The 13,164-nt window shown below is 36.0% G+C and overlaps 1 protein-coding gene across 1 annotated transcript in view; it reads left to right on the top strand.

Annotated features, from left to right (window-relative positions):
- Positions 1 to 13,164, top strand: part of LOC150108176 (transforming growth factor-beta-induced protein ig-h3-like) — a 327,473-nt gene that overhangs the window by 90,401 nt on the left and 223,908 nt on the right. The window contains exon 3 of the mRNA XM_090390423.1: positions 2,184 to 2,354. Coding sequence (XP_090246549.1) covers positions 2,184 to 2,354 — 171 coding nt within the window. The remainder of the gene's footprint in view (positions 1 to 2,183; positions 2,355 to 13,164) is intronic.

The raw sequence follows: 13,164 nt of genomic DNA, 5'->3' as shown, positions 1-13,164 counted from the left end.
TTTTTCAAAGTAATTACTCCATACTTCAAGGATATCTTTTTCTTCCATTTTGATGTCACCTTTATCATCTCTAACTCCTTTTACAGCACTCTTTCCTCCATTTCTAAGCTTCTTCAACAACCTCCAGAATATTTTGCCACCTTCTTGATATTTATTTTCTATATTCTTGCCAAATTCCTCCCATGATTTTTGTTTAGCTAGTTTTACACTGTGTTTAGCTTTCTTACATTTGTCTATGTATTCTCTAAGAGCACAAGCTCACTTATTTACCAGGAACTTTTGATATGCTTTCTTCTTTTCCTTCACTGCCTCTTTAACTTGCTGTGTCCACCATGGAGTTCTAATTTTTCTATCCTTGCAGACAACCTTACTACATGCCTCTCTGGCTGAATCAATCAGAGTTTTCTTCAAAGCTTGCCACTGGATCTCCAAGGTTTGTTTCCTTTTCTCGAATTCTTTCATTTTTTCTTGAATAATGTTTGTGTATTTTAGTCTACAGTTCACATCTGAGAGCTGCTCAACTTTTATTTTTACTTTAAAACTTTCTTACATGTTATTCTTTTCAATATGAAGTTCAATTTTATCCTGCTCAAGACTAAATAGTATCACTTCCAATTTCAAATCATCTGTATACTCTGGTGTCCTGCACCAGGGAGAAAACATCACTATCAACAATAACATAGTCAATGAGACTTTTCTTATTCCTTGCCTCTTTTCTCCATAGGAATTTGTGCATATTTTTATGTTGGAACATTTTGTTAGTAATAACCAGTCCATGTCCTGAGCAGAAATCCAACAGATATTTGCCGTTATTATTAGCTTTGCTCTTTTCTCCAAATTTTCCCAAAATATTTTTGTATATCTGACAATCATTTCCTACTCTGCTATTTGTATCCCCAACAAGGACCAATTTTTCCTTTTTTATTGTGTCAGTTGCTTTCTCTAAAGCCTCAAAAAATTCCTCCACTTCTACCTTAGTAGAACCTTCTGTGGGACCATAGGCACAAATAAGTCTCATTGTTCAGTTCCCCTTTCAGATATTTGCCCACATCACTCTACTTGAGACTGCCTGCCATTCAAGAAGATTAGCCTCGTATTTAGTGTTGAATACAATGGCTACTTCTTTTCCTTGATTGTCATTGCCTGAATATAACATTTTGTATTTATTGCTCAGAAAGATCTCACCAGTTTTTTGTCTTTTTTGTTTCAGTCACCCCTATTATGTCGATACTTATCTAATTCCTCAGCTAGCTCCATTTCTTTGCCATTCAGGCTTCTCATGTTGATAGTACCGATCTTTAACTCTGGTGATGTTGAGTTGGGGTGTGTTTTCAGATTTGTTCAAGTAGAACAAATCTGACTTTTTGCTGTTTGCCCTGGTTCCCTGGTGAAAACAACGGGGACCTTGTTTAATCAGGCGACGCCCCAGCTGGGATGAAATTTTGTCATGTTGTACCATCGTTTTGTATTTTCCTATCCATAATTTCCTATTTTGTATCTATCCATCCTACCAACCCTATATCCATCCCTATACAAGCCGGATTTAACATCAGACCTCCATGGAGTCAGAGACTGATTGCCAGAGGTGCACACTATCACACACACAAAGCTCACTAAGCAGTGCCTTAAATTCAGTGTATCTGCATTCACAGCACACTCAGACAACACATTCCACTCACCATACAAAGAACCCTCTGCTCACTCCTTTGTTCACACCTTTCTTGTGCAGTTTCTAGGGATCACCTCTTATTCTATGAAAAATTTCTTCCATGTTAACCTGGTAAAATGGAAGAAATTTTAACATGGAAGACACATAAGTTGGTCAGGGATGACCAACTTATGTGCCTCAATCATATCTCCTCTCCTTCTCCTGTTCATGAGGCTTTGCAAATTACATTCCCTTAATCTGTCTTTATACCCCTCAATCCAAAGGCCATTTATTGCATTTGTGGATCTTCTCTGAATCTTTTCTAATATATCCTCTTCACCATAAAAACCAGGTGACCAAATCTGTGCATAATAAGACATATGAGGCCTGATCAAGGCCTCATATGTCTTATATTTCATAAATTACCAGTCACTGTGACAGTGTAATGCATAACTGTAATTTGGAGATTATAAATAACTTCAGTTTTTGTTAATTTATTAACATTTATATTTTATTATTATTTATTTATTTATAGACCCAATGTTTGTGTGGAAAAGAAAGAAATAGATGAAGGTGGCTCAGAAACAATAAAAAAGCATGGATACAGTGATGGAGATGATGATGATGATTACACACCTGGGCAAGCAGATTTCAAACAGTCAACAGATTGTCACCAAACAGAAACATCATTTACTTGCACTACCAGGTTAGAACATAATTATTTAAAGTTATAATTATTATTATTATAGATTTCACTTAGTGAGTATAACTTGTCTGTTATATTGCACCTTACACTTGTTCATCTCCACCTTCACAACATTCCACTCAACACGTTCACATTTAAAAAATCTACTCCTCTATTTTTTTACACTCACCACGCTCTTTTCTAATGTCCAGGTATGCAGATCAAAATACCTCAACCTGATCATCTCATAACTAACATTCTAGGGTGCTGATATTGCTATAGTTATTTATCTCTTTTTTCTCCCGTCTTCTCATTACTACAGAGCACATGACTGAAGTATGCAATAGGCTAGATTTGCATACAGTCCTTTTCAGTGCAGTTGGATCAAGGAAACAACAATCCCCCTTTTTATTCTTTCATCATAGCAGCAGCATACTTCTGTGGTCTTATTACTCTGAAGTGTATTTCTGGGCTGTTTTGAACTAGCACCATTCCCAAATCCCATATCACATTCATCTTCTGAAGCACAGCTCTGCTAGTGCCATACAGTACAGTACAGTATGCAAATGCAAAAACCTTGTGCTTAATACCAAATAGCAATCTCATTTATCTTTTTGTACTACCATCATAATTGGATCTTCTTGAATTGATACCAGAGGATTCATTGCTCCTTAAAACCCTCCCCAGTTCTGCATCATGAGCAAAGATCTGGATATCCCATTTCGGACGACTTTCCATATCATTTAACAAATAAGTTTAGCAATAATAGCCTGAGTATCTTGTGGCATGTTACCTCATTTTTATTTTCTGGATATACATACTTACTGTATTATTATTATTATTGTCTGATACCTCCAAGGAGTCCAAAGACTCATCGAGGAAGGTAACTCTACTCTAAAACTCTCCATCTCTACCATTTAATCCACCAACTACACAGAATGACTACTATCATTGTCATCTACATACATTGCCATCTACTGCCAACTACCACTAATATTTTTTGTTTGTAAATTGCATGTGCTCTCATTTGCCTGTATGCAGGCTGAGTTTCCAGGAGGAAAAATCCTACTACTTCTATATGAGATTGGCTAACTCACCTTAAATTGAAAAAAACCCATATAAAGATTCCTCTCATCATAACAAGAATCGAACTTAGACCTTTTCCAGATGAAGGGTGCAATGTACTGTCGTTCTTTCAATTGCACTATGAAGGTACTATCAGACAACCAATTTCCTGGCTGTTTCACTAATCTACATTATTAGCCATTGTGACCCTCTTTGCAAATTGCCATCTTATGTGCTGCATCCTACCTTCGTGAATGGATTACCAGTTTCCTCTCTACATTCATTGTATGTCATAGTGGACTTCATCTGATTTTTCCATCAATGCCAAGGCTCTTCTCTCACTGACATCCAGTCCTATTCATAGCTTTGGTGATGGTACACTCCATTCCTCTTTTTGTCATTTACAGAACCTTATAGTACTCAGATGACTCAAGATTCAAGATTTTCTATGGCTAGTACTTTCTATTGTTCTAGTCATTCTCAAATGGGATGAAGATGATTCAGTAAATTATAATGCTACCAAAACCTAGTCTTACTTTATTTACCAGCAGAAAGACCATGCCTCACTCTCTCCCTCACTTTTGATAAATTCTTCTTGGTAAGTAAACCAAGTTCAGTTTACTTACATATCTTAACTATTTTGGCATAAGCATGTCATGTTCATAGCCTCTTCAACCTTCAAAATTCTTGATATTCTTTTTTGTTCTAATCATCTTCCCTATCTACTCAACTTCTTTATAAATTCAAATCTATCTAACGTTAGAATATTTTTTCACAATATAGGATGGTGCAACCCCCTATCCAGAACAGAATGCTAGATCATATTTTCCAGAAGAGAGCTATTTGCTCAAAGATGATCATGCTTTCACTGACTTCCTCCAGTTGCTTTCCCATAAGTGCTCTCTGCCTTTGCATTATATCTCTTCTGTAGAGATTTCCATGAATGCTGCTCCACTGAACTGGTCACCACCTTTTCTCCACTTCTGTCTATTCGGGTATGAACATAAGCACTTGCTTTAGATATTCATGTACTGTTCAGCTCCAAACTCACTGAGCCAACTTCTCATTCTCTTCTTTCATTCCATATACCTCTGTTTTTTTTTTTTTTGGAATAGTTTTCCCTTTCAGATTCCTTTCTAACTACTTGGTCACACATACATTGTTATGTTCTTGTGACATTTCATATCTAAAATTGATATTAAGAAAAAAAAAACTGTCATCTTTTGTAATCGCTATTTATATTGTTTTCTTCTTTATGCTTCTCATGCCTGTATCTTGTATCTCATGTACCCCAACTATGCCTACCATAAATAAGGAATATAATACATCTTCAAGGATGATTATCATGTATTCAGTGTTGAGGAAATTTTTATGGAAATGAAAGTAACCTTAATATGCTGTCTTTTTCTAACTAAAAATTGTGCCTAAATATAGCTGTAGTATTTTACTTGTTCTAGATGTTATCCATTCTGGATGCAGGTGATATTTCTAATATTTCTGCTTATTTTCATAATTTTTGTCTTTTGATTACAGATTTTCTTGCCAAATTGCTACAATAGTTATTCAGTTTTATTAAGCACGCCTGAAGACTCCTAAAGTAAAGAGCTTAGATTTGCATTCAGTTTCAACATCAGATTTAGCACCACTTTATTTCACAATGCAATCCATATAGTTGATGAATAACAGTGGGGAGAGTGTGGACTGTTATCTTACACCTGATTTTACATCAAACTTCCTGTACCTAAATAAATTCTGACCATTAACTTATAACTTAAATATAGACTGTAGTATTGTAGTATTTTGAACTGTTTGTCATATTAATATATATCAATATACATATTAATACTAGATCTATAAAACTTAAATAAAGATCATTGTTATATTCCCATGATTTCCCAGTTATTTGCCTTAAAGAGAAAATCTGATCTTCATGGACTGAATCCAGCTTGTTTTCCCTGTTTCTCTTCTACAATTTTTCTTAGTCTCTTCTTAAAGTATGATTACATAAATATTATTATTATTTTCCTGATTCCCATTTATTTATTTATTCGTGTCAGAAGCACCATAGTTCAAATACACATGAATTTACAAAAAATAATTGATTATATATTGGAATTAAAAAGAAAAGAAAACAACACAATTTACATCATAAGTATGGGGGGGGGGGGTCTGAAAAGTTCTCTGCCTGAACCATAGATGGCAACACTATTGGCAAGATTCTTTTTTTCTAAGTTGGTACATCTGTCATAAGCATCCATGAAGTTGCAAGTCATTTTATCAAGTAGTTTGTTTTATACATCTGTCTGAAGCAAAAGTGTTGTCTGTATCCCTTGAAACGGATAAAATTGAGTATCGTGTGGTTATAAAATTCTTTGTAAAAGAAGGTTTAACGCCAAAAGAATTCATTCGAAGTTCATAAAGGTTTATGGGCACTCTTCTCCTTCGTTTTCGACAATTAAGAAATGGGCTGCTGAGTTTAAATGTAGCCGTACCAGCCTTGAAGATGATGCATATTGAAGGACGTCCAAAAAGTGTAACAACACCACAAATCATTGATCAAGTGCACGATACGGTATTGGATGACCGGCGAGTCAAAGTGCATTAAATTGTTGAGACTATAGGCATTTCAAAAGAAAGTGCAGGATATATTTTGCATAAAGAATTGCAAATGAAAAAGCTTCGTGCAAGATAGGTGCTGCTCTTGCTCACAGCAGATCAAAAACATACTTGCATGAAAATCTCTGAACAGTGCTTGGAGCGTTTTAACAAGAATAAAACTGATTTTGTGTGTCGATTTATTATTATGGATGAGACTTGGATTCACCATTACACACCAAAATCCAAACAGCAGTCAAAACAGTGGCCAGTTGTTCAGCTCCAAAGAAGACTATGTTGGTTCCATCAGCAGGAATGGTCATGGCATCAGTTTTTTGGGATGCTAAAGGCATTTTATTTATTAATTATCTTGAAAAGGGTAAAACAATAACCTGGGAATATTATTCCGATCTATTAACTGGACTAGGCGAAAAAATTTGTGAGAAAAGACCCGGTTTGCAGAAGAAAAAAATCATCTTTCACCAAGACAATGCACCTGCCACAAAGGTATTTTGGCAATGGGAAAATTAAGGGATCTGCACTATAAATTGTTGGAACATCCACCCTATTCCCCATATTTGGCTCCCTCTGACTTCTGTCTGTTCCCAAAACTAAAACTCTTCCTTGCTGGTCAGCGTTTTTCTTTGAATCAAGAGGTGATTGCAGCTGTAGAGGAGTATTTTGCAGATCTTACTGAGACCCACTACAGGGATGGGATAATGGTGTTGGAACATCACTGGAATAAATGTATTAGTCTTAAGGGAGATTATGTTGAAAAATATAAATAATTTTTGAAATTATAAATCCTTTTTTTTTTTTTTTCATTGTTAGGCCGAGAACTTTTCAGACCACCCTCGTACACAATGTAAAAGTACACAAGAAGGTCCATCAAATTTTTGGTGCCCAGAATTTGGCCAGGTCACGAGCGTTAGGTGTTGCATTAATCAACTTGTCCATTGTACAACTAAAGGGACATAACCTACAGTTCAAGAGGTGAGCCATAGTTTGCTCCTCCCCACATTCACATAGGGATGATTCTCATCAGATTCCCCACTTTTTTTTCATTTACCTTGGATCTTTCAACGCTGCATCACAGCCTATTTAAAGCTTTCCAGGTAGTCCAATTTTCTCTGTGGCATGGTGGAAAACTTTCAGATGGTACAACCCAATCTGTAAGGTGATTGTTTCTTGTCTTCCATGAAGCTAGTCTTGATTTTTGAAGTGGTTTAGTAAGGCTTTTGGTGGTATGAAGAAAGCCTTTCCTGGATTTTAACCGTTGATGGGCAGGTTGATATTCAAATAGGACTGATCCTCATGCAATCATAAGACTCGTTGCTGGAGATCGATGCTAGTGACTACATTACTGCATTCTGTCTCCTCTGCCCAGATTATATCACTATAGTTGAATTCCCCAATAATGATCGCTCGCTTTGTGCTTGACAAACAAATTTGTCTAAACATTTCCTGCTCATCACCATCTATATTCCCTGGTCTGTAGCAACATCCCACTAAATATCTTGTCCTATAACATCCACCTGACACCATATACTCTCAAAGGCATTAGTTTATTTCCACTGAGATTCTCCACTCTTAGAGTGCACAATTCATCTCTTATCATATGAGTACCTCCCCTCCACCATATGCTGCCTAAGACAATTGATCCTCAAGAAATCCAAAAATTTAGAATAATTAAAAAAACTCCTTTCTATCCACCACTATGTTTACTTTCCCTATCCTGCCGAAATATGCTATACCCATTCAATATCCATCCCTGTTAGAACATCCTCCTCAGTTAACCAAGTTTCACTGATACCAACAACTTTTGGAGAGACCTACTTAATCAATGACACAAACTCATTCCCTTTATTCCTAAGTCTCCTAGCATTTGTATACAGAAAACCCAGTGTTATTTCCAGCCTTCTTATAGCCATTATTACTCCTCTCACACTCCACCTGGCTTTGTAATATAGTGTACCCCCCCTCTTTTCTCATGCCACTATCACCACATGAGGCCATCCTTAAAACATTCCACCATTCAGTGGTCCCGACACTTACCTGCCCAGAAAACAGCAGTCTTCCCAAATTCCTGCATCCTTCTGCATTCAAATGCAATCCATCTCTTGCATACAGCTCCTTTCTATCCTCAAACGTACTTCGCACATCCACAAAGATCTTCATTCACCCTACTCAACTCAGTCTTCATTCCTTCCATCTCCTTTCTCAACAGTTCTGTTTCTCCCTTTCTCCACATTCTGCTTTCAATTTGCATTTGCAGACACAATCATGGCCATCAGACAAACCATCTCTGCCTGCTAAATTTCCCAAGGCTAAATCCCTGTACTCATCTTTAACATTCTCTCCACCTCCAACACATTACTGGTATCCACAAACTGAAAATCACCCGTTTTTGAAGCATTATCTCTGCTGTCACTAATTCCCACGATCGAGATACTCATGTCTCCCAGTGTCTCCTGTTGCCTGCATTTCAGGCATACATACACATTCCTGTCTCGCATCTTCCACATTCTTAAACAACAGGATGTGTACATACCACACATACACACACACACACACATACATAGCAAGCTACAACATTTTCAAATAGGTTACAAGTAACATAGTCTTTAAATTGGGTGGGTGCTACAGCTGGTACTGAAACTAGCGGCCACCATGTTGAATATAATTGTTATATGTAGAGACAGTACTGAGATCAGAAAGTATATATGCTTAAATAATAATACTAATAAATAAAGTATAAAGTGTATATATACATTAATTCGATTGATGCGCCTAATGCTTTCTTTAAAATAGGCGCATTAATCGAATATAATAACCTATGAAAAAAAGTATAATTTGTTCCTGAAATTTCTTTTTTGACCCTTAATTTTTTATAAAAGAATTAGTGTATATCTCAGGGCCTAGTTAAAGGAAACCCATGAAGCTTAAAGACAATAAAACATATTCAGAATATAAATTTATTATTCTGCTTCTTGACTAAAAATTGAGCTAATGCAGTTTAGCGGACATTCTGTTTCTTTTTTTCATACAACTGACGGTATGAGCCTATTCCCTCTTCTGCAAATTTTATTGCTTCTCTCTTCATCAGAGTCACCCTCAAAGCATTGCTGCTTAAAAACTTCGATTGCATGAAAAATGTTTTCAGATTGTTTCTGTGAAATCTCTTTTGGCTGACTGTCAGTGGTTAAATTTTCTTCATATTCTTCAAGAGCTTCTCGCTGTGCATCTAAATTTAGCAGGCCAGAATCAATCAATTTCTCAGAATGAGATTTAATTAACTTAGATTCATTTGAAAAGCCTCTAAAATCATTTGCGGGATGTGGAAGCATGTGCTTCCAAACAGTTCGCATATTGCAAGCAATAATTTCATTTGACTTTGCAACTTTATAACCAGGCTGAGATTTCTCTGATTTGGCCAGAAAAGTTTTGGAAGTCATTTGCTTCCAAAAAAGGCCGGTTTCATTGACATTAAATATTTGTTGGTCACAATAGCCCCCTTGTTCCACAATTTTCTTCAAAATCTCTGGATAATTTGCAGCCACCTCCTTATCTGCAGTTGCAGTTTTGCCCGTGATTCAAAGATCATGTAGGCTATTTCTCTTTTTGAAATGCTCAAACCACCCAGCACTAGTGTGGAATTCTTCTTCCTTTTCATCATTGATAACCCTTTCTTTCAAGGTTGCAAGACTTAATGCTTTTGATTTAATAAGGTCAGTGCTTAGCAGGATCTTTTTTGGTTACAATCTTCGATCCATGTAGAAAGAAGTCTCTCTAATTCATTCATAATACTTTCGAGTGGTCTGCATGCATGAGGAACTTGAAGCAGCCTTATCTTTCTCTTTGTATTCAGCAACTTTGCTTAAAATTGCTCTTATAGTTGATTCACCCATTTTTGTGTTCTTGTCCTATCTTTGCTCTGGACTCGCCTTGTTCATTTTTCTTTATTATTTCAAGTTTTTTCTTCTGATGAGATTACTTTTCGAATCTTTTTCACATTTCCTCTATTTTGCTCAGTAACTCTTTTACTTGGGATTAAAGGTTGGGAAAATACTTTAAAATAAAAAAAAGTAAGGAAAATAATTGCAAAGGAGGACTGAGATATGATCAGCAAAATGCTATGTAATTAGCAGAAGACATAAATTCTGGCAGTAAATTTGGAACATAGGGTACATGGAAATAGTGTAGTATGCCATTAAAAAAATAACTTTGTAAAATGTTTTAAATCGGTAACTAAATTATTTCATCCTGGTGAGTGATTTTTTTATATTTTATATTTATTATATTTAGAAAATTATTAAAATCTGTAACATTTATTTTTAAGATGTATATAGGTGCACTAATCGAATTTGGGTATAGAAACTTTGGGTATATATTTCTGCAAGCATATATATATAAAGTATATATGCTTGCAAAAAAAAATCTAGGCCACTTGGCCGCATATGTTAAACATCAGTCATCATGTGGACTGCAACAAGATGAGTAACATTTATATTTAATGTATGTCATTATTGTCTAATTTGTAGATTGAATGTTACTGGGAGATATTTGATTGTGGAACACACAGAGTGTTTGAATACATTTCTTATGTGGTATTATTATAAATTCATTGTTCTTGTTAGTACACTGATACAAAATAGTAGTGAACAGCACTAGGTCATTGTGTAGGTCTACATGGGAGACAAGTAAAGTAAATGGTGTGGATTTTTCAAAAATGGTACAGTGCTATGAATGTAGTATGTACTGCATGGGAAGATGTCTTGGATGTTTATGTAGAGAGGTTGAATAAGAGAAAAGAGTGAGTGTGGGTATATAGCTTTGAAGTGCAATATTCTGATGGACCACAAGGCTTGTGAAAATATGAGTAGGGAACATGGCTTCATAACTGAAATGGCAGTTGCAAAGATAGTGTGAATGTTCAGAAAGTGTGTGGAATTCATAGCAAGGAAAAGAGTTTGATTGATGATAAAGTAGGCAATAATAATATTGAAAAACAGAGTGCAATTACCAGTAAGGTGGTGAGCTTGGTTGACATTCAACAAGCATGTGTGACTGGCGATAAAATAGTGAGAGTGAGTGATAGTGAAAAAATGACATAAGATTTTTGAAAGCTGAGTTGGTGAAGATGAGGCAAGAGATGAGGTGAATGCAGAGTGAAATGAAGAGAAATGGAGATTCGTATGTAAGAGTGAAGAAGATGAAAACAAATGATGTTGGGTATGTAAAAAGGCAATGAAAGAACCCTCAAATGAAATGTATGGCAATTTCATTATTAGAGATTTGGTAAATGAAAAGGTGCACATGGTTTATTTTCCAGGAGGTAAAATGAATAGAGTGATTGAGGTATTGGATATTGAGGAGTAAGTGAACAAAGGAGTTGGTAGTAGTAGTAGAGACAAATGACTTGACTAGGAACAAGGAGAATGTAAGATTGGATAATAGGAGGTTGTTGAGAAGGATAATACTGACGAAAGGTAGTCATTGTGTTCTCTAGGTATGAAAGTGATAAGATGAGGCTGAGAGCAAGAATTATGAATGATATGTCAACAGAAATGTGTGATGAGAAGGGAGTGCAGTTTGTTAATGTGTGGAATGAATTCAGAGAAAGAATTGAACTGTATAAGAGTGATGGACTGCATTTGAATGGTTTTGGTGCAAGTCATTTGTTGAGACTGCTTCTGGAAGGGAGAGTAACGAATGCAGAAAATGAATCTGAGCAAGTAAGAAGTGATGTAAGAGAGTAAGTAAGAAAGATTGAAGTGGTGCTTATGACTGAAGAAGTGGATAGCATGCGTGTAGAAAATGAAAGAACAAGTGTGCAAGACAAACAGTAAATGGAGAAACTCAGGGTGGACAGGGGAACACAACGTGAAAAAGGTTTATGCTCCAAGAGGATGTGAATGCATGTGTAGACAAAAAAGGGAAAGGGATGTAGGGAAAAACAGTTGCATTTTAAGAAGGTTCTGGGATGAGTAAGGAAAAATGAAATGACTCAAGAAAAGTATGGAGAAATCACATCTAATAAGTGGTAGCAGTGAAAGCTGTTATAGATCCAGGAATAAGCTGTTATGTTCGTATATGAATGCTAGAAGTATCAGAAACAAGGGGAATGAAATTATTGCATTGATTGAATTGTTTACCCAAAAATTATTGGAATAAGTGAGACATTGTTGGATGAAGATGGCATCTTGACAGGAATAGAGATGGAAGGGTATGATGTATTTCACGAAGATAGAAAGAATAAAATGGGGAGGTGGAGTGTTATTTATGATAGAAAAAGAGTTATGTTTGTACAAGGTAGAGATGTGTGAGGGGAAAATAGTGACATTGTTTTTAGGCAGTATGGTGTGAGATAGAGATGAATAGAATGAAATACAGGGTGATCCAAAAGTCGCACGCATCAAAGTCGAAGCTGAGCTGCATTGAAGTGTTTCAATTCTAATTATTTGTTTCACCTATAGATGGCACCCTAGGACTATTGGCCACTATCATGTAATTTATCTGCCATGTGTCCATTGTGTAGTTTTGTTCATGAGGAAAGCAAAAATGGTACTTTCCCAGAAACAATGATGTTATTTTGCCTGTCGTTCTGGTGCAAATGTTGTGGAGGAGTTTTATCAGAAGTGTCCTGACTCTGTTGTTCATCAAAATCTGACAATCACGAGATTAATCAAATGCTTTCGGGAAACTGGATCAGTTGCAGACAAACAGCAGCATGGAAGACCTTCCATTTTGACTAAGGTTAAAGTGACTGCAGTACATCACATGTTGCAATGTTCACCTTCAAAGAGTCTTAAAAAACCTTAACATACATTATGCCATGTGACATATCTGCACAGACAGATATGTCACATGGCAGTATTTGGAGAGCCACCAAACAATTAAAGCTTCATCCATACTGTATGCACTCATTTTTGGAATTGAAGTCGCTGTAAAAGGAAAAACATGTTGTTTGCTGTAGACGTTTTCAATCATTTGTTGAAGAAAATGGAGTTCACAAGCTGGGCAATGTTTTCTTAGTGACAAAGCATGGTTTTGCCTAAGTGTATATGTCAGTAGCCCAAATGACAGAATTTGGTCATCAGAAAATCCTCATATTTTCCATGAAATGTCCTTGCATTATCTGAAAATTGGAGTGTGGTGTGGTGTGTGTGTG

This window comes from Typopeltis vanoorti, chromosome 3, assembly GCF_054136105.1.
Source record: "Typopeltis vanoorti isolate ZY-2024b chromosome 3, IOZ_Tvanoo_1.0, whole genome shotgun sequence".
Classification (NCBI taxonomy): Eukaryota; Metazoa; Arthropoda; class Arachnida; order Uropygi; family Thelyphonidae; genus Typopeltis; species Typopeltis vanoorti.
Note: the sequence above shows the minus strand (reverse complement) of the source record. Positions and strands in the feature narration are given on the sequence as shown.